The sequence below is a fragment of the Plecotus auritus genome, assembly GCF_963455305.1.
Source record: "Plecotus auritus genome assembly, chromosome: 9".
Taxonomy (NCBI): Eukaryota; Metazoa; Chordata; class Mammalia; order Chiroptera; family Vespertilionidae; genus Plecotus; species Plecotus auritus.
In genome coordinates, this window is record NC_137783.1 from 59,924,193 (window position 1) to 59,945,663 (window position 21,471).

Here is a 21,471-nt window from a genome sequence, read left to right on the forward strand (position 1 = left end):
GAGGAGCGGTGTCCCTTTATCATAACCCAGCAGAGGCGGCAGCACCTGTGCTCTATCCCCCATATGTGTCTCTCGTCCTGGGCAGCAGGTGCTACTGCTAACGGGCAAGGGCGCTATTTACGTGTGTACCCCAGCCAGCATCATCCACATCGCTGGGAGCTGGTGGCAAAGGCAGACCCTTGGGCCCTCCCCCAGACCTACAAGTTAGAAACTCCAGGGAGCCCCACCCCCAGGTCTTCACAAACCCTCCAGGGAACTTTCACACACACTCAAGTTTGGGCACCACACTGAGGGTCTCCAGAAATGCACATGACCCTGAAGAAAGCAGGGAGCATAGGTCATAGTTAACAGAAGGTGACTTTGCAAGTCCAATGGAACCAGGTTCAGAGCCAGTCTGGCCATGAGGCAGTGGGTGACTCCAGCCCGGGCTCAGCCCCTCAGCTTGGCCTGTGCAGGGTCAGGCCTGGTTCGTGGATGGTTATGTGTCCAGATCTGGCCAGAGGGCTTGTTCCCTAGAGACACGTCCCAGGAGTTGGGAAGTGCTACTGGTGTGGGCGTGGTCATAACCACCAGAGGCTCGGGTGGGTGATGTGAAGCTGCTGCACACACACGTGCCTCTCTCCTCCGGAATCAGATGTGGAGGTGGCCGTCTGAGATGTGGTCACCGCTTCCCTAGTGGTAAACCTCCATCTTCAGAACAGACCGCCGCGCTCATTTGGGTCAAAGCTGTCACCTGCCTGGTCACACAATGACAAGTTCTTCCTCGGATTTCCGTGTGTCCTCAGTGGAACCTAATGTGGCACCACCGAATGGTGGTAGAAGGTTCTGGGCGTGGCCCACGGAGGATCCGGGTCATAAGGGAACACGGAAACCATCTGAATAGAGGAAAGTGGGGGGTTTGGCGTGAGCTTTCTGGCTGTCTTCTCAGGGTGAGCTAAGTCTGATGACTCAGTTCTGACCACAGGGACACAGTGACTCCAAAGAGTGACAGCCAGTGGCCAGAGTGAGGCTGGGGTTCTGAGAGAGAAGCGCTGAGCCCGCACGTGCAGGTTAGTGGGGCCGGGCTGCTGCTCTCTGGGGAGAGCACACACACGCACCCGACTCACAAAGGCAGCCAGCACCAGCCCCCTGGAAAGGCCTGGGAAACCAGAGAGGGTTTCAATGTGTCCTCAACCAGTTCCTTTGTTCCTCAGAGGAACACTTCTCTACACGGTCAGTTAAAATAGCCTCGTTATGTCATCTTATACCTAAGCGAAGTCGCAAAAGTTAAATAAATGAAGACCTCTGAAAATGATTCTTCTTGCGGGACGCTGTGGCGAGCCAGCCCCCCTAGCTAAGTGTTGGAGGCACCGCAAAGCAATGGGACTGCTACAGAAATCAGTGTGTCACTGCGCCACAGTTGCGCCAGTTAAAACGTATCTCAAGGAAACAATTCATCAGAAGCAATCAGCGACTTGCGGAGGATGTGGCCTGCCGCGCTGTTCCAATCCATCCGCACTTGGAAACAGTGGTTGACGGGACTGCGGTAGGTGGCCATGAACCAACTGAAATGTAATCCCATGGAAATGAAATTTTGGGGAACAAATGAAATGTGAATTATAGAGACTGTAGAAGAGCAAAAACAACTTGATAGGCTGGGGGGACATGGACTAAGCACATCCACATACTTATCAGGATGGCATGAATGTGTGCGCCTGGGTGGTCGCAGGGCCAGTGACAACTTCTATGGGGATTACAGAGAATCATTCTGCTTTGAAGTGAATTTGAAATTTGTCTTTAATGGTGTAATCTCTTTTAAAATAAAACAATTTCAAAGTCTGTCTATGGCGCTATTTAACGATGACTTCTCTGTTTACCAGTTGGGGACAGATCTCGCTGCTCAGCAGCTGGTAGTCTGGGGACTCCAAAGCCCTGGTACGGGGTTTGATTGTGCTTAGAAGGACTGCCACACCCTTTCCTCCTGACTGGGGAGGAGGGTAAATTCCATGCTATGCTGTTAGTGGGCTTCACGGAGCATCTGCACTACCGAGGGGCCTGGGGCCACGGTGGGAGGCCTGCTTCCCTGGCTCCCCGCAGCCAGTTTGGAGTTGGGCTGTACCTCTCACTATTCCCAAGTGCAGCCTGGGAGAGGGGATAGTCCACGGGGTAATGCAGGCTTCACCTCACTCTGGAATAAAACACAGCCCTGGGACACAGCAGCGGATGGGAATGAAGGAGCAACATGCACTGCGGCCAGGCAGGAGCGCCATGCTGCTCACTGCGCCTCACTGCCCGCTGCCCCTCAGCGGTGCCACCACTTCCACAGGACGAACCCACCCCAGCGCAGCCCCAGCACATCCCTCCACATGGCTACCGAGGGCCACTGCTCACCACCCAGGTGCCAGGGTGGCCTGGACACACAGAGAAACCCAGATCACGTCCTGTGAAACGTGTCCCACTGAGGAAATCTGGTCAGTGGTCAGCTGTGTATGATTAGCTTTGGTTTTGCTACGTTAGGGCTACATGGCCAGTGACCAACAGACATCAGACAACATTGCAGTTTAGAATGGGCAGTGTCCCCTGGGGATCTTCTTGGGCAGGTTCGAGAGTGCACAGGGAGAGAGCGTGGGATTCACAGTTGGACAGACCTGGCCTGGAATGCAGACCCAACTTGTCTGGGCTCCATTCTGAAAGTAGAATGACAACACCTACTCTACAAGATCAGATGCTGGAGTGAGGCTTCCGGAAGCAGTGGGTGCCCTGCCCTTCGCTGTGAGTGGTGGTACCTGGTGAGGTGGACCAGGAATCCTCTGCTGCCCACCACCCCGGCTGCTTTGCGCATGCCCTGCCACAGCCCCTCCTGCTTTCATTTCCTGGCACCATGATTTTGGATGAGTCATTCAAGCTCCTTGCACCTCTCCCCCCACCCCGTGTGCATGGATGACAACAGCACCTACAGGGCTGTGGAGGGGAACATGCAGCTGCCCACAGAACAGTGCCAGGGCAGAGGCTCACACACGTCCCGAGGGCAGGACACCAGGTGCACTGGCGCTGATGTGCACGTGGTGCCTCTCATTGTCAAATCCACCTTGGGCACGGAATGGTGCCCTTACTTCACACCTCCCTCTTGGGGCATGTGAGGGCCTGTACCTACCCAGGGCACCCCTACCTTAGGCATTACACCTGCCCTAGGGACTACACCTGCCCTAGGGAACACACCTGCCCTAGGGACCACACCTGCCCTAGGGACCACACCTGCCCTAGGGACCACACCTGCCCTAGGGAACACACCTGCCCTAGGGAACACACCTGCCCTAGGGACCACACCTGCCCTAGGGACCACACCTGCCTAGGCCTCCACTCCTGCCTGAGATATGTACCTGCTTGAGGTGCAGGCCGCTGGGGCGGCCTTTGGCCATACTGAGTTTCCATACGCAGAGCACAGTGCTGTCCCCAGAGGTGATGATTGTCGTGGGGGATGGGCACACGGCACACAGACAGCGGCCCCAGTCAGCTAGGTTCTCGAACGTCATCAGGATCTGCAGGAGACAAGCAGGATACGCACTATCTCATGAGTTTACTCTTTGGAATGTGGTCGGAGGCTCAGCCCACAAGGGCCCTGACACAGTCACGTGACACCTCTCACTCCGGCTTGGGCACAGCCACATGGGGGACAGGGGCACGGGACTTGCTTCCATTTGGCTCACCTACCAGACACCTCTGTCCCATCACTAGGCAGCCAGCCTGGCCCTCACCTTGTCGGAGCCGTAGTTGCCCAGGCAGCAGCTGAGGTCATCGGCGCCCCAGCAGAAGGTCCTGCTCCAGGTGGGCGGCATCAGCAGCTTGCCCCTCTCCACCGCCAGGACGCTCTTCTCGGTGGGGATGATGTGGCCAATGGCGCCTTTGGGGGACTCTGAGCCTAGAGAGAAAAGGTACATATCTGCCCCCCAGTCAGTATGGAGGAGCACACACATTAAAGGACCACACCCCTTTAGCTGGGACCCCAGAGGAGCCAGGCCAGGCAACTGGACTCAGCACAGCACGTGCCCATGTAGGTCTTACTGGCTGAGGCACCTCTCTCCCAGCCTCACTCCAGAGACGCTGGCCTGAGGTGTCCCCTGGCCCCGAGGGTGTCCTCTGGCCTGAGGTATCCCCTGGCCCCGAGGGTGTCCCCTGGCCTGAGGTGTCTGTCCTCTGGCCCCAAGGGTATCCCCTGGCCCCAAGGGTGTCCCCTGGCCTGAGGCTGCCCCTGGCTGGAGGCTGTTCCCTGGCCTGAGGTGTCCCCTGGCCAGAAGCTGTTCCCTGGCCCCAAGGGTGTCCCCTGGCCTAGGCTGTCCCCTGGCCTGAGGTATCCCCTGGCCCCAAGGGTGTCCCCTGGCCTGAGGCTGCCCCTGGCTGGAGGCTGTTCCTTGGCCCCAAGGGTGTCCCCTGGCCCCGAGGGTGTCCCCTGGCCCTGAGGGTGTCCCCTACCTCCAAGGGTGTCCCCTGGCCCAGTTCCGCCCTGACTGAGCCAATGCGCTCAGTGTGTGACCATGTAGAGGAAAAGGGCTGTGGGTGACCCTGCAGGTTGTCAGTGTCTCTTCAGGAACCCTCCCCAGGGAAACCTGGGGATTCTCTAAAGAGATGATGGCAAGGGAGGAGGGTCCAGGGCTGGGGACAGATGGCACAAAGCCATAGGAGCCTTGGGGTTCTGTCCTACCTGCCCTCCCAGGCACTGGATCTAGCAGGGCTGGGAATGCAAGCATACTGTTCTCGGACTTCAAATGGAAAAAAATATAATAAACACACACACACCTCCCCTCTCTCTCTTTCATGTACACACACACACACACACACACACACACACACACACACACACACACTCCCTGGCATCAGAATGTTCCATGCAGTGGTATTTCCCAGATCAGTGCATGTCCCGGGGGGCACAGACATCAGACTTCTAGGAAGTGTCGGGCTGGAACCCACACCCAAGCAATCAGTCCCAGGCACATCCTCCTGTTAATGGGCTGCAGGCCCACCTGGTGCCACGAGCAACTGTGACTGCAGGTACCAGGCCAGGAGGCTGCAACCCTCCCTTGGGAAACCTGGGGCCTCTCCACTCAGCTTGGAAAGCGAGGAGGGTGTGTGTGTGTGAGAGAGAGAGAGACAGAGAGGGGTTTGTGTGTGTGTGTGTATATGTGTGTATGTGTACATGAAAGAGAGAGAGGGTGTGTGTGCACATGTGTGTGTACATGAAGAGAGAGGGTGTGTGTGTCTACATGAAAGAGAGAGGGGTCTGTGTGTGTCTACATGAAAGAGAGGGGTGTGTGTCTACATGAAAGAGAGAAGGGTGTGTGTGTACATGAAAGAGAGAGAGGGGTGTGTGTGTGTATCTACATGAAAGAGAGGGGTGTGTGTATACATGAAAGAGAGAGGGGTGTGTGTGTACATGAAAGAGAGAGGGGTGTGTGTACATGAGAGAGTAGAGGAGAGAGAGTGTGTGTGTGTGTGTGTGTGTGTACATGAAAGAGTAGAGGGGAGTGTGTGTGTGTGTGTGTGTGTGTGTTTACTTGAAAGAGAGAGGGGTGTCTCAGATAGATACACACACGGACAGACAGGTGGGTCCTAGACGTCAGGTCTGATGGAGTTCATCTTGGACAGAGTTCCTCTCAGAGCAGAGGCCTCCCCAGGTTCCTGTTTCGACCCCAGACTCAGTCAGATGGAGCTCCCCAATCTGTACCAAGCCCCGGAGGAGCTGGTCCTGAAGGGACAGCCGTAAAACTAGAACTAAACCAAGCAGGGCTAGTATTCACCTTTGACTGTGACCTGGGAGGGCCGCAGGGACTGCAGGCTGTAGGAAAAGGGCTGTGGGTGGCCCGGCAGGCTCAAAGGCGTGGTGACATCCTTTCCAGGTGAGGGCTTCCCTGCCGCCGTCCGGGCCGGGTGGGGTTTGGTGAAGAGCTGGAGAGACAAGGGGACAGAGTGTTAGGGCCGACACTAGAGGAAAAGCTGGCCATGTCAAGTAGCAGCCACACCTCTGTTCCGTGCGCCTGGCCTGGACCTGCGCTCAGGGGCATCATCAGCATAAACAGAACCCCCTGCCTGAACCCTGGGATGCTAAGACGAGGGGCTTGCGGTCCGAGCAGCGGTTCCTCTCAAGGCCACAGTGCAGGACTGGCGGGCACAGCTCCACGGGCTTCAGGGCTGCCTGGGACAAGGAGAGCTCACTGGGGGCCCTGCCCTGGAGCTGCCTCTGGACCGGGAGCCAGAAGGGCCCTCTCCCTTCCAGACCACGCCGCCCTCCCCATCTGCTGGAGCAATCCCCATGCGTTCCCTCTCCCGATACTCTGTGCAGCACACCTCCTGGCATCAGGAATTTGAGTATTTCAAAGAGCATAGGCATACCCCACTAGTGGCCTTTCTTATTTCTTTTTCTTGGACTTCTATTGTCAAATTGTCCCCAATGCCAAACTTTTAGCATAAGCAGGCAAAGCAGGAGGGTGAGGGTGAGGGCGCGCTGCCTGCGGAATCCTCGCTGGGCCGGGTGTGCAGCCCAGCCCGCCACCGGGACCTCCGTGCCTGAGTTCCTGCTGGGTGCCAGGATGCCGGGGCTGAGGTGGGGGCTGGCCTCAGAGGGGCGCCCGGGCACAGATGGGGCTCGGTGGGCCGCTAGGCCTCGGAGCAGCCTTGGCTCCGGCTCTGCTAAGCCCTCCCTCAGATGCTGAACTACCTCATAGGGCTTGGTGGGTGATGCAGAGACAGAAACCAGAGGTGATTTGACGTGAGTATTGACTACGGAACTCCTCCCTGCCCAGCAGAGCCACCAAGCGTGGCCCTGGCATGCGTCAGCACTTTTCCTTGTGGTCAATAACACAGAACACAGGTGGGGGTGACTGCTATTTTGAATTATTTCATTGCTTTATCGGTATTATTCTATTTTTTAAATGAAAGAAATAAAATCAGGCTACCCAAGCTTCTCTCCTGAAAGATCCTCCTTCTCGCAAGCCTTCCCTGAGAACCTGCATTTGGGTGCACCAGCGTTCCGCTGTCCAAGGCACCCTCGGGCCTTCCACATGCCCCGCCAGGAGCCGAGCAAACACAGCCTGTCCCCTGTGCCCAGGCAGCAGAGAGGCCATTCGTTCACGTTAATTGAGAGGCTCCTGTCCAGCTCTCCTGCGAGGCAGGCGCTCCCAGGGTAGTCCTGGCATTGGCGGGTCTTGTGCATTCCGTCCTCAGGGTGGCCTCTGACTGCCCGGCGGGCGGCGGCTGGGGGCCAGGCTTCTGCGCCTAGGTGGCGGTGCTCAGGGGTGATATTTCTCCACACCGAACTGAGCGGAGATCCACAGAGCTAGCATCAAGTAAACAACTATTTCACTCTCTCTCATGCCATTCATCGGGTGCCCACCTGATGCACAGCCCACACTGCTCTGTGCCTGTCCTGAGGGGTGGGGCCAGCGGGGCACAGGCCCACATGAGACCTTGAAGTCTCACCAGGGCCCGGGGCCAGCTGAGGGGCCATGCAACCTGGGTTCTGTAGCAGACAGGTGAGGCCAGAGCTCTCCCTCTGTCACCTGCTCATGGTGCAATTGTAGGCAACTTATTTAGCCTCTGAGCCTCGGTGTCCACATCTGTGAAAGAATAATTCCTTACACAGAGCTTATGAAAGAATTCAGTGAGGCCACCACACTAATGAGTAACACCTGTTGAGTGCTAACCATATCCCAGGGACTTCCGAGCCCTTGACACCTTCCCTCATTGGATCTTCACAGCAGCTCTAGGGGTGGATGCACTAAAAAATTAAGTCCTGTGGGTCTATCTCAGTGTCCTCAGGTGCATCGGAGGTGAATGTAGCCTCCACATTAGCATTAACACTGTCATCACCTTCATCATCGATGCCATTGAGGGCCAGCCTTGACACTGAGGGCACAGGAGGGTGATCGGAGACCACCTGCCTGTTTGGTCCTCTTGTCCTCTCATCGCTCCCATCCCAGGAGAAAATGTCCTCTCTCTCCCCCAAGCTCACGCTGTGCACACTTATTTGACGAAGGAAGACAAAGGACATGGCATGCTGTACCTGTTTGGGCACCTGTCCAAAGTTGCTGACAAACCCCAAGATGGTGTTCCTGATCAGGGGGTCCCCAATGCTGCCGAGGTCCACTTTGTCTCCATAGAAGTAGGGGTGGAAGGTGTTCACCGCCTCCACCGCGGCCGGCCCCTGCTGCTTGAACCCGAAAATGAGGTCGATCCAGTGGTGGAGGTTGGCGCTGACGAAGTCACTTTCCAAAGCCTGGAAGCAAAGCCAATGAGCATGAAAATGTAGGCCCCTCCGAGGTGCACATGCCCACTGCACAGAGCAAAGGCTCAGGTGCAGGGCGCTGGCTCTCCCAGGAGATGAGGCACGCCTCCCTGCACTTGGCGAGTTCTCAGTGGGCAGATGTGCGGGCCACCCACGAACCACCGATTCCTGCCTCCAGCTGGTGTAAAAGAGGTGGCTGTTCCCACCACCTACTCATCTACTCCAGAAAGTAACCCTGAGGACCAGAATCTCTGTGCCAACAGGAGAGACCTGATCATATCTGACCAAGAGGAAGGGCACGCTGACCCTGACCAAGTGCCGGGCAGCTGAGGCCAGGCCCTGCGGGGCGGAGAACACACTCAGAGAGGATAGGAGCCAGCACTGCCACTCACGCTCCCTAACACCTCTGTCCCTCAGTTTCCTCGTCTGTGAAACAGGACGGTGCTAGTGCCTTCTCAGTGGGTTCCTGTGCAGATGAGTTTGTGCTCCTGCCTGGTGCACAGTGATCTCCACATGGTATCAGCTGCCATAATCACCCACCAGGTACCAGGCACGGCTTGGGGTTTAAGTGTGTTGTCTGCCCATGAGCACCCCCTTTCGCTGGCAGAAATGATTACTCCACTTTTTGGGCAGGCTCATATGTGATTTTTGAAACTACTGTCCTAGCCCCGAACCCTCAGACCTCAGAACTCCACAGGGGTATCCAGCCTCGCTGAGCAGACCTCACTGCACTCAAGTACTAGGAGTTACCGACTATGGTCTGGGCCCTTCCTAAGTCATTCCTGGAAGGGAAATGCTAGAATCTGTCTCTGCGGTGCAGCAAAGCCCCCAGGAACATGAGCTCTCCTGATGGGCGTGCCTCTGTGCAGCCCAGGGCACACGGCAGCAAGAACAGCTCACCCTTGCACCTAGAGGGCCAAGGCGAGGTCTCGAGGCACATTGTGTCCATTCGCAGACGCTCTCTCTGTCCCCAGGCAGGAGAACAGATGCTCCAGACTCAGCCACGGAGCCTGTCTCGATGCTTGCAGCCTCCACCTGGGACCTACACTTCACCGCTCTCAGCACATCTGCCTGCCACCACTGTGACACCTGACAGGAAGCAGACAGAATTAGCATAGGGACTGTCTGTACTGGGGGTGGGGGGAGGGGGAGATAATCGTAGGAAGTAGTTAAGTACCAGCAAGGTGAGGATGTGGCTTTCACCAATTGGGATGTTTGAGTGAGTGATTTTGAAGACAGAGCAGTTATATTTGGGTTAAGGTGTGCCTCTGGGAATGGGTGGCTTTAGGTCGAACGGAGGTAAAAGTCATGGAAAGTGAAGCTGAAGGAACTGAGAGGTGAGAGCTAAAGTCATAAAGAGAGATGGCAGATCTTGGGCTCTGCTCAGCAGACATAGGTACCACCTCTCGGGTGCACTGGGACATGCAAGCACTGCCCCACATTTTCTCTTGCTCCTGTGTGGCAGCTGTTGAGAAATACTTCCAACCTGGGTGCCCTCCTCTGAGCCAGCACTGTCCACTGGGCTGTACCCATGAAGGAAGGGTGGAGCATGCCTGGATGCCCTCGCTAAATCCTTTCTGCTTCCTGTCAGGTGTCACCTGTGGTGCAGGCAGATGTGCTGGCTCCCAGTGTGAGCTGCTCCTGAGAGGGGTGAAGCTTAGTTCCCATTTAGAGGCAGTCAGCTTGGGAAAGCGCCACCCTACCTACCAGTCTAGATGTGACTTCCTTTATAAGTTTTCAGTTACAAGACTTCTAGTCAGCTAGTCTTTCATTGGCTATTCAGGTTTATTCTTTTATAATTTAGTTGCAATTCTAATGTGGCCCTGGGAGGAGGTGAGGGTACCTTCCACCTGCTCCACCCCCAGCCTGGGTTCCCTTGACTTTATCATGGGCAGTTTACATTATGTCTGAGTGTGGATCTCTTTGAGTTTATCCTTCGTGGAATTTCTTGAGTGTCTTGGATATATAAATTAATGCATTGCATACATTTGGGATATTTTTGGACATTATTGTTTCAAATATTCTTTCTGCCCCTCTCTCTCCTTTCCTGTTGGTAGTTCCTTATGTGTATGTTAATGTACTTGATGACATTCTACAGGTCTCTAGGCTCTGTTTATTTTTCTTTATTAATTTTTATTTTTTTTCTTAGACTTGATATTTTTAATTGATTTATAATTAAAGTTTGCTGATTCTCTCCTATGTCTGCTCAAACCTGCTATTCATTTCCTCTACTGAAATTTTCATTTTAGTTCATTTTCAACTTCATGATTTCTATTTGCCTCCTTTCTATACTTTTATCTCTTTATTGATATTCTCTATGGGTGAGACATAATTATCATACTGCCCCTTAATTCTTTAGACATGGTTTTATTTAATTCTTGGAACATATTTTCAATAGCTGATGTAATGTCTTTGTCTAGTAAGTTTGGATTTGCTTCAGTGTAGTTCTGTTGACTGTTTTCCCCCACCTTTGCATGGCCCACACTTCCTTTTACTTTGCATGCCCTACAGAACATTGAGTCTTTAAATAATACCATGTGGTAATTCTAGAAATCAGACTCTCCCCTCTCCTGGGGCTTGTTATCACGGTTGTTTGTTTAGTGACCTTTCTGAACGAGTTCTATGACGTCTGTATTGTTTGTTGTGTGTGGCCACTGAAGGCTCTGCTCTGTTAGCTTAATGTCAGTTAATAAATGGACGAAGATTTCTTTAAATACTCAAAACCAGTACGTCTCAGACTGCCAAGGGGCGCTCTCTCTCTCTCTCTCTCGCTTTCTTTTTGTTAATCCTCACATGGGGATATTTTCCCAATGATTTTTAGAGAAAGTGAAAGGAAGGCAGAGAAACACATGACACACAGAGAGAAATATCAATGTGAGAGTGACACAGCGATTGGTTGCCTCCTGCAGGTGCCCAACCTGGGTCAGAAAATTTAGCCTGCAACTGAGGTACATGCCCTTGACCAGAATCAAACCTGGGACTCTTTGGTCCATGGGCCAACACTCTAGCCTCTGAGCCAAACCAGCTAGGGCAAGGGGTTCTCTTTGAATGTTAGGGAGTGGTTTCAATGTTCAGCCAGACAATGACAAAATCTGCCTTTCCCTTCATTTGCACTGAGCCTGGATGTCAGCCAGAAGTGAGGGCGTAGGGCCATTTTGGGTCTTTCTTAAGCATGAGCACAGCCTTGTGCATGAAAACAGCCCTGCAGTGTGTGTCCTTCTAGGTTCCCAGGGACATTTCTAAGTCTTTCAAGGCCTCCTAGAAACAGCTCATTCCCCATTTAAGCTTTATAGTTAGCCAAAATATCATTTGCTGATTAGTATCTACTGCCTCTGTCAGCCACAGTGTTAATTGTTTCTGGTTGTTTTTGACAAGTGCCACTGAAGAAAAGGCTGCCGCCCTAGGCAGGCTCCAAGGGGGGTCTTTCAGGGAACCACCCTCCAGGTTTACTACTTGTTGATCCTTTACCAGTTGATAAACACTAGTGTGGCTTGGTTTTTTACTAGTATGGATAAAACGGATGAAGTCTCATGTACATACGTTCTGTGGACACATTTTCATTTCTCTTGGGCAAACAGTCACAAGTAGAATTGTTGTAGCAAATGCACCTCATCTCTCTAAGAAATGGCCAAAGTGTTTTTCAAGCTGGCTGGACTACTTTGCTTTTCCTGTCAGCAATGCATGATGGGTTCTGGTTGCTTCATGCTCTTGCCTACTCTTGGTTTTATCTGCATTTTACCTTTTAGCCATTCTTGTGTGTTGGCATCCCATTGTAGTTTTAATGTATGCTTCCCCGACGACTGATGTTGAACATTTTTTCATGTGTTTACGCTAACCCAGCATAAATGGCCTCTGCCCTTCCCCCATCAGCCTCTCTGGGTAAAAAGCCAAGTCCTCCTAGGCCTGGTGAATCCTTTGGCCAGTGGGGGCCTCCGGAGCCTCCAGTCCCCCTCTGAATTATCCTGGGAAGTTTGGCCCAGGGTGTGGCCCTTCCTACAGGGCCGACTGAAGACACTGACTTGCCCTCCAGATCCAGGAATCTGAATTTGCTTCCCCAGTGACCCCTGAGGAAAACAGCACAAGGACAAAGCCTCCTGGAGCTCTCAGAAGAGCGCAGACCCAAGCATTCTCTTGCCAACAGGGCAGGAGCTCTCCGGACAAAAGGGCCTCAGAAGCGCTCGTGGCAAGCTCCCCAATTACCCAGAAAGTATCCCTCGAGACTGAGGATATGCTGAGGTCTTCACGCAAGGTTCCGGGGACTTTGGGAGACCCTGCTCAACTCACCTGTCTGTGTAGGCTGATGAATTTCCCCGGGTCCCCATCTGCCCAGGGCGGGAGCTGCACGTCTCCCAGTGCCGTCCCGTCCTGCATGCAGCCTGAGTGGGTGAGATACAGCAGGGCTTTTGTAAATGGGAGTGCAAACTGGACTAGGAACGAGGGCGTAACGCTGTGCTGTCCAGGACACTGATCTGTGCAGATGGGGCTATGGGCTGTGTTGCTCAGCAAAGATGGTGACACAGCCCTGAACTGTGGGGAAGAGCCTGCCACCTCCCCGGCCTCTGCTCACCAAACTCCACGGCGTTGCAGTTGGTGAGGAACTCGGGCAGGAAGAAGAACTCTGGGGTCAGCTCCCGCACGTCACTCATGTTCTCTCTGGAGGCCGACTCCCACGCGCCCTTCACGCTGTGGAACATTCTGTCTGCTACATCAAAGCTCCCACCCTGAGAGGAAAGGAGTGGCATGGAGAGCTGCCCATGGTGAGAACCCTGGCCATGCGGCCCACTGGTGTGGGCCTCCATCTGCCCATCTGTGGCTGAGACGTGGGCCTGCCACTGGGACTTGTCATTCATTCCCCCACGTGCACTCATTCCTAGTCAGTGCCTGCGTGTGATGGCTCCTCATGCATCTACTCGCCCCACTGTTCTCTGGTTGTGCTGGGAGCTTCCACAGAGGATGCATGAATGATAACTGCAATAAAGGGGGCAGACCAGAGAGGAAACCACGGCCATGTGTCTGACCACTCCCCACATTTGCTGAGGGCCAGCTCTGAATCGGGCGCAAAGACAGGGTCCAAAGAACCAATACAGGACCGAAAGCAGCTCAGACAGTCTACACGTGGGTCAGAGTTGGTTTCGTGGAGAAGTGGACCCCTGGGGAGTCGACAAGCCCAGGGACGGAGGACACGGCTAACTATAGGACAAGAAACAGAGGGGGAAGCAGGTTAGGTCAGGGCCATCGGCCTAGCATGGCAACATGGAACATAGCAACCCCGAGAGGGAGAGCAGGTCTGGAGGTGGAGGCTAGAGGCACAGCGGCCTTTAAGGGATGGCCGCTGGTGTGTGAAGAGAGGGCTGCGGCTCAGCCAAGGCGGCCTTGCTTCAGGGACGTTTTCACAGGTGGCTCCAGGCACGCCTGAGCTTGGCAGCTTCTACTGGGCCAGGTAAGGCTTAGGGGAGTTTTTTGATTCCCTGTTCTTCTCATTCATCACGTGGCCTTGGGGATCAGAGGTGGCAGAGAGGTCCCCATTGGAGGAATGGAGGCACTGCGGGCAGAGGGTCTCCAGGAAAGGGTTTCTGATTAGGGCTTGGGTCCACCTCAGTTCAGGGCCCCCTAGGAAAGCGCTCGTGCCTGGCAGGAAGGCCGGGCCTCTTTCAGCTTCTGCAGAGCGCACACGTGGCTCCAGGAACAAGGGGGCAGAACTACACAGTCGGTCCCCCTTGCTCCCCACACTGCCTCACTTTCCAGTGGCCTAAGCTTTCCTAGCAGCATACAGGGCGGGCCAAGGAGATTTGCAGTTGTGAGAACATGGAACAGTTTATTCCTGTATTGTTACTTATTAATGATTGCATTATTTTTCATATGAACAACTGTAATCATATGTCCCTGTGTACCTAAGTGAAGTGGAGCAGCTGCACGTGGATGAAGGTCGAGGAGGCAGGCCTTGTCTCGGCCAGCGTCAGGCACTGCACACAGCTGCGCGGTCCAGCGGCAGGCACCAGAAAGAACCGGCACTTTCACTTGCAGACCAGAAAGCGGGCTCAGCGGTTCCTGACAAAGCAGTGGGTGGCCGCACGGGGTCAGAGCCCTGGTTGCACTGCCAAAGGCCCTGCTCTGCCTCTTCGGGTTCACCGGGGAACACGGGGCCTGGCACACACTCCCAAGGTGCCAACCTGGGCATCGGGCTGCTGGTCAACTTTCCAAATCAGATGTGAGGATCCCATGGTTCAGTGGGTCACTCTGCACAGGGACAGGGACACCTAGAGACCCCACTGCCCCTGCTGCTCTGACAAGCAGGACACGGGACATGGCAGCTCACTGATGGGCCTTCCTCCAAGGCCACTCTGCTCTCGGGTGAAATTAGGGGCTGCGCCACCGCTGGATTCATATAGAAATGGAAACAAAACGGGGGAGAGCGTTTTTAAATAGTCTGCACCTCCGAGCGGCTCCCTGAAACGTATCACGCAAACGCATTTGTGTGTTTGATCTGCAGCTCCAGCCCTCGGCGTGGGAGATGGAGGCCCCTCCCGCCCCGCTCTCGTGGTGCAGCTTTTATGAGTGCTGATGGTAACCTCCTGAGAAGCAATAGGATTTGGTAATAAAAAGATTACCTGTATTAAATAAAAATAATATATACATAGGAAATATTGTTAGTGCTACAAATCTGGTTAAAGATATTACCACAAAGAAAAGTGTTATTTTTTCACAGCTGTCTAATGCATTTTAGCAAAAGTAATATCTTTAAAACTTAAGCCTGTATTATTTATAAAGGAAGCAATAACTGATTTTCCTATTTCCTATATTAATAAACGTATTTGCATACATTTGTTTCAAAATTAATGGACTTTCTCACTCCTGCAATACAAGAGCCGCGCCAGAGCCCTGGGAAGGAGCTGCCGTGCTGGTGGGAGTCTGTGGCTGACAAGCCCAAGGCTGCCAGCAGGAGGCCCCCGGGGCTTGCCTCAGGACAGGCAGGAGGAAAAAGGAAGAGGAGGTAGAAGGAAACAGGGGAGAGAAAGAATGGGGCACAGGGGCGCAATTAAGGTTTAAAAGTGCCTTTTCATGAGGAAAGTCCCAAGCGAAACAACATAGAGCAACACAATTCAGTCTAGAGATGCGATGGAAGCCAAGTGATCAGAGAGAATTGCTGAACCAGGATCGGCTCCTAACGCTATTCTGCAGATGCGCTTAGTCATCAGGAGCAATGGAGCCTATGTGTATCCTAACAGAGCAAAAAAGAACAACAGATCATCATTTGCAACGAAGGGCCAGACTGTTCTTTGCCGCAGACTTTCCCACGTGACACTACGCCAGAAGGCGAGGGGCCAAGGCTGGGGTTCTGAGGCAAAGACATGAGCTTTGGATTGGATGTGTGCCCGGCTATGATATTGCTCATATGTAAAGACTCCAGAAAGATACTTTGAATACTTAAGGGCTCAGAAGAAGGCCACCTTCTTATACCATATATAAGAATACACTCACAATAGATTAAAGACTTAATTGTTAGACTAGAAACCATAAAAATTCCAGAAGGAAACAGGCGGTGAAATCTCAGACATTTCTTATATCATTATTTTTCTCTCACATATCTCCTTGGGCCAGGGAAATGGAAGAAAAAAAAAATAAACAAATGGGACTACATGCAACTTAAAAGTTGTTACACAGCAAAGGAAACCATCAACAAAATGAAAAGACAACCCACTGAATGGGAAAACATATTCACCAAAGATACATCTGATAAGGCATTAATATTCGATATTTATAAAGTACTCAGACAACTCAACACCAAAAAGAAATCCAATTAAAAAAATGGGCAAAGGACCTGAATAAACACTTTTCCAAAGAGGATAGACTGATAGCTAATAGACATATGAAAAGACACTCAATATCACTAATCATCAGAGAAATGCAAATTAAGACCACAATGAGATATCACCTCACACCTGGCAGAATGGCTGTTGCTGGTGAGGATGTGGAGAAAAGGGAATCTTCTGCACTGTTGGTGGGAATGCAGATTGGAGCAGCCACCATAGAAAACAGTATGAAGATTCCTCAAAAAATTAAAAATGGAACTGCCTTATGACCTAGCAATTCCACTTCTGGGAATTTATCTGAAAAAAACCTAAAACACTGATTCCAAAGGATGTATGCACCCCCATGTTCATTTCAGTGTTATTTACAATAGCCAAGATCGGGAAGCAACCCAAGTGCCCATCAATAGTTGAGTGGATAAAAAAGCTGTGGTGCTTTTGCACAATGGAATACCAAGCAGCTGTAAAAAGGAAATTGTATCCTTTGTGACAACATAAATGGACCTGTAGAGCATTATGTTAAGAGAAATAAGCCAATCAGAGAAAGATAAATATTACATGATTTCACTTATATGTGGAATCCAATGAACAAAATAAACTAACAAACAAATAGAAACAGACTCATGGATACAGAGAACAGACTCACAGCTGTCAGAGGGGAGGGACGTTGGGAGGATGAGTGACAAAATGAAAGGATTAAGCAAAAAAGAAAGAAAGAAAGAAACTCATAGACACAGACAATGGTATGGTGATTACCAGAGGGAAAGTCGGGGCGAGGGGCAGGTAGAAGAGGGCAAAGGGGGGAAATGGTGGTGGAAGGAGACTTTACTTGGGGTGGTGAACACACAATACAATATATAGATGATGTATTGTAGAATTGTACACCTAAAACCTGTATGATTTTATTAACCAATATCACCCCAATAAATTAAACTTAAGAAAAAAAAAAAAAGAATATGACCCTAGGTATCCTTCCTCAATCAAAATATTTTAAGAGGCACTAGATTTTCCTACACTCACCCACACTCAACATTCTCACTTGCCCACACTCACACACTCACATTCTCACTCACCTACACTCACACAATAATCTAATTTTTAGATGAATCAAAATTAAAAACATGATGATGGAAGATGTGACTGACATATCTGCTGCTGAATGTTGACAAGAATTGAAATCAGAGGGAAATCCCCAATGAAGGTCTGTTACTTGAGAAGGAAACACTGCGGAGGCCGGAGGACGTCTGTGTGCACCCGCATCCCTGCTGGGCCCTCCAGTCGCGACATTCTCCAACCCCAATCCAATGTGGGCAGGAAACTATATTACAAGCACATCCCATCCATTCTTAACCCACAGGCACAGAAATTCCAGTGCCTGCATGTGCTCAAGGACACTCACAGATACTGTTATAGCATGTGCTAGAAAAGCCATTCTCCCTTCCAGGTGACACTGTCCAAAATCAACCCACCCCACACTGAAGTACCGGGACCAGTTGTAGCACAGGCTGATACCGTTCTCTTGACAGGTCCGTTTCCAGTCATTTAGAAGCGTCCCATGAGAACGCTCACTTACAGGACCTGTGGGTCCATCAGCTGACTAACGCTGCTGTCCTCTGCCATCAGAGGCAGTGTGGGAGGAAATCACCTTAGCTTTGGAACCGAGCCAACTTGGGTGGGAATCTTAGCATCCACTCGCAGTATGAACTTGAGTTTCTTAATCCCTTTAACCTCCCATGGCCTCCTCTGCACACCTGGATGACTGTTGTGGCTGTAAGTGTGGGTGAGTGTGGGTGTGTGTCAGTGTGCGGGTGAGTGTAAAGTGTGTAAGTGTGCGTGTGTATGCCCATGTGTGTGATGTACCTCGTGCTGTTCCAGGCACACAGGAAGGGGTGTGGAATGAGCCCAACCCTGGGTCCCTTTCCCGTGACCGGCTAAGGACCATGGGAAGTGATCCTGGGTGTGGGACAACCTCAGTGTGCAAGGGGAGGTAACCAGAGGCTCAAAGAGGAGGAGGGATGTGGAGGCTATTGCAAGTGGCAGGTGGAGTGTGGGGGAGGTGGAGGGTGGGGGCCAGGATGGAAAGAGCTGCATCCGTGGTTTCACAGCTGAGACACGCTCAGCTTTCTGTGGGCTTCTCAGAAAACCCAGCTCTGCTGTCCACTGAGCTCCGAGCTGTGGGTCCCATGGCAGACTTGGGAGACCCATGGACCAGTTCAGCTCATCAGCCTTGCTCCTGATTGAGGATGGGCTGACTCCAGAGTAGCCATTAGCTTTCCTACCTGTGGGTCATGGCCTTTTAGTCAACAAGCAAAACCCACAAAGGTCCTGGAAAAGCCTGCTGCCTCCTCTGTGGGAGGAGAGGACCTGAGGGGAGCATTTGGGTGGCCAGATAGTCCCCAGGTCGGGTCTCGCCCTCATACCTGCGGAGCCAGGAGAAATGAGGCTCGGTTCCTCAGCACTGTTCCAATTAGAAAGTTCTAGAGCCAGGACTCTGTCCCCAGTCTGCATGACTCTATTACTTCTGCCTTTTCTAACAGCCCTCCCTGAGTCAGAATAGTAAGAATTATACCTTCATTTTCTGCACATCTCTGCCCAGACCCCGCGGGCCCCAGAGGCTCAGAGGTGACAGCCTGGGTCGGCCACGTGCCTGTGGCTCTCAGCTCTGCCTGCAGTGATCATATGTCTTACAGGAAAACCAGCCATCTCTCCTCAGGTGGTTCTGAAAACCCTTCCCCACCGCTGGTAGCAGCCGACTTCACACCGGCTGTGACTTAATTAACACAGCACTTTATTTCAGCTTCTGATTAAACGCAGCAGCAGTACCACTGTGCCCTCGCTGGGGCACCGACTGCTCGCTGGCCTGCTCAGGCCGAGTCTGTGAGACGTGGCCGTGGCTGTGTGTGTGTGTGTGTGTGTGTGTGTGTGTGTGTGTGTTGGGGCGGGAGCTCACCTGCAGAGCACAGAAGGCCTGGGTAAAGGGCGGCATCCGGACCAGGTAGGAGGCAACGATGATGGCCGAGGAGTAGTGAGTATAGTAGTGGCACTGGACAGTCATGTCTCCTGCAAGAGAGGACGGCCCTCGTGACGTTCCCGCCTGTGCTGGGCAGGCACAGATGGACCGCGTGGTGCTCAGGAATTAGCAGCAAGCATGGGTCCTGCCCCAAGAGAACCTGCAGGCCGGTGGCGCCCGGGCTCTGTGCACAGGTGCCGTTACAGTCTGGCCAACGGCCACCCCGGGTGAAAAGCCCATTCAAGCCCCTCAGCTGCACCACCCCCCAATCAAAGCAGGATAGGAAAATTCCTCCTAAAAATGCATGCACTAAGTGAACAGACATAAGAAAAACATTAGGGCAATAAGGGCACAGGGGCAGAGGAACGGGCAGGATTGTACAGGGGCCCAGCGGACGAACCACGTCTGGGCTCTGACATGTGAAGGTGATGATCTCCAAGGAGTCGCTCGAGCTCCCTGTGGGTCAGGGTCCCGTTTGAGATGGGTCGCTGTTTGCATGCATGCAGGTTGGCCTGGGCCTGGGAGGGGAAGCTGAGCATAAGGTCCCCTCCTGCCTTTCCTGTCCCATGCATGGCGCACAGCGCACAGTGCATGGCGCACGGGGTGTGAGCTCTGAGCACACTGCTTCTCATCCTGGCTGTACCCCTGACTTCTCTAACGCAGGATTTCTAGAGATGGGGCCAGACTCAGTAGCTTTAATAGCTCTCCCGGCAGTTCTTGCACACAGCCAGGGTGAGACCAGGGGATGAAAGGTTCTCTATTCAAGTATAATTATTTCAAGGCTGGTGTCCATGGTCCCTTCAGTGCAACCAGATGAAGCGCATTGCAGAGAGCAATGAGCAGGCATCTACCCACCTTCCGTCTTCTCCACTTCTTTAAACCTCTGGATGAACTTCAGCCTTCTTTCCTTTGTCTGGGCTCCCATGGGCTTTGAAAGGTCCCGAAACGTCTTGGGGTTTGTCAAGTTCAATGTCTGAAAGGCAGATGTGCAGCTGGAGTTAACTCCCCGAGACTCTCACGTGCCCCAGCGAGACTTCAGGAGACACGCTCTTTAGTTTTATGGTTCTCTTCACTGGTTGAGTGTCATTTGATCTGACCCCCTCCAGTGATTAGCAGGGGAGTGGGGGTTTATGGCCCTAGAGCCAGTGATCCACAGGCTGAAGAGGAGGGAGATGGAAAAGGAGAGGAGGGGAAGGAGGGAGATGGAGAATGAGAGGAGGGGAAGGAGGGAGATGGGAAAGGAGAGGAGGGAAGATTGAGTTCACACTGAACCTGTTCCCGGTTCACCCAAATCAGAGTGATCACAAGTTCCCGGTTCACCACCACCAGTTCCTAAGAAGAAACTTTCAAAAGAAACCCTGTTGTCTATGAGGCACTGGGCACAGTCCTCCAGAGCAGTTTGCTTCAAGTAGGAAGTGAGAAGTCGTCTGTTTGGGGAGAAAAGTGGAGGGACAGCCTCATCTCTGTGGAGGACACGCCCCTCCCGGCAATGAAGGTCCGGCACGCTGCCCTCCCCTGCCCTTGGGAACACAGCAGTGGTGCCTGAGAGGGTGCAGGCCAGGTGTCCTCGATATTTCATTTTAGCAGAGATGCTTGGTGTGAGCGGAAGGGACTGTGTTTCCTGGGCTTGCACGTCTGTATGGAGGTGTTTATGCCCCAAATCCTTGTCACTAGCCATTCCCCGGAGAGGAAGGGCCTGTGTCTACCTCACACCTGCAGAGCCAGGCTGGCCAGAGGGAAGAGGCTCTCCTGAGACCCCAAGTACCACAAGTGGACACCCTCACTCAGCTGCCACATTTCCTGATTTTCCAAAAGATACTTAAGAGATCCAGATTTTGGGGAGAAATCTCTCAGTTTTTAAATGCAGTAAAGAATCAAAATTTGGGGCTACACAAAGGAGCTAGTAAACCAGCACTTTGTAAAATGTGAGCTAAAGCTGCAATGTGCAAGTTTCAAGTTTCATTAGGGCAACAAGAAGTAACATTTGGCTGGTGAGGACAGTTGTTCTGTGCTAAATGTCTTAAGTGGGGATGGGAGATTCCAAAAATGGAGCCCTCCCTCCCCAAATCCTGAAGGCCAGCCACCACACAGCCAGCAGAGCAGGATGGGCTGGGCTGGCCGGAACCAGGACCCAGACACCTCCTGCCCCTTCCACATGTGCCTCCTGAGGGCCTGCAGGTGGAGGGGCACTGCTCCACGCCGGCTCCTCCCCTGTGGTGTCACCATGGCCCACTGTCAGCCTTCCTCCTCCCCCTCCCCTGCCTGCGGAGGGCCAGGAATGAGCGTCATGAAGGGCACCACCGGGTCTCGCCCTGCGCCTCCCAGGTCACCAACTGTCAGTACAAATGCTGGGTGCAGTACACACCACCACCTCAGACAGAAGTTGGGCTACAGTGGAA

At 52.8% G+C, this 21,471-nt stretch overlaps 1 protein-coding gene across 1 annotated transcript in view; it reads right to left on the minus strand.

Annotated features, from left to right (window-relative positions):
- The window catches only part of WDFY4 (WDFY family member 4), a gene marked incomplete at its 5' end in the record, with an annotated part of 233,604 nt that overhangs the window by 7,826 nt on the left and 204,307 nt on the right, over window positions 1-21,471 (minus strand). The window contains 8 exons of the mRNA XM_080688457.1: window positions 3,360-3,518; window positions 3,735-3,919; window positions 5,772-5,919; window positions 8,033-8,245; window positions 12,539-12,630; window positions 12,822-12,975; window positions 19,013-19,122; window positions 19,928-20,045. Of these exons, the coding sequence (XP_080544583.1) occupies window positions 3,360-3,518; window positions 3,735-3,919; window positions 5,772-5,919; window positions 8,033-8,245; window positions 12,539-12,630; window positions 12,822-12,975; window positions 19,013-19,122; window positions 19,928-20,045 (1,179 nt within the window). The remainder of the gene's footprint in view (window positions 1-3,359; window positions 3,519-3,734; window positions 3,920-5,771; window positions 5,920-8,032; window positions 8,246-12,538; window positions 12,631-12,821; window positions 12,976-19,012; window positions 19,123-19,927; window positions 20,046-21,471) is intronic.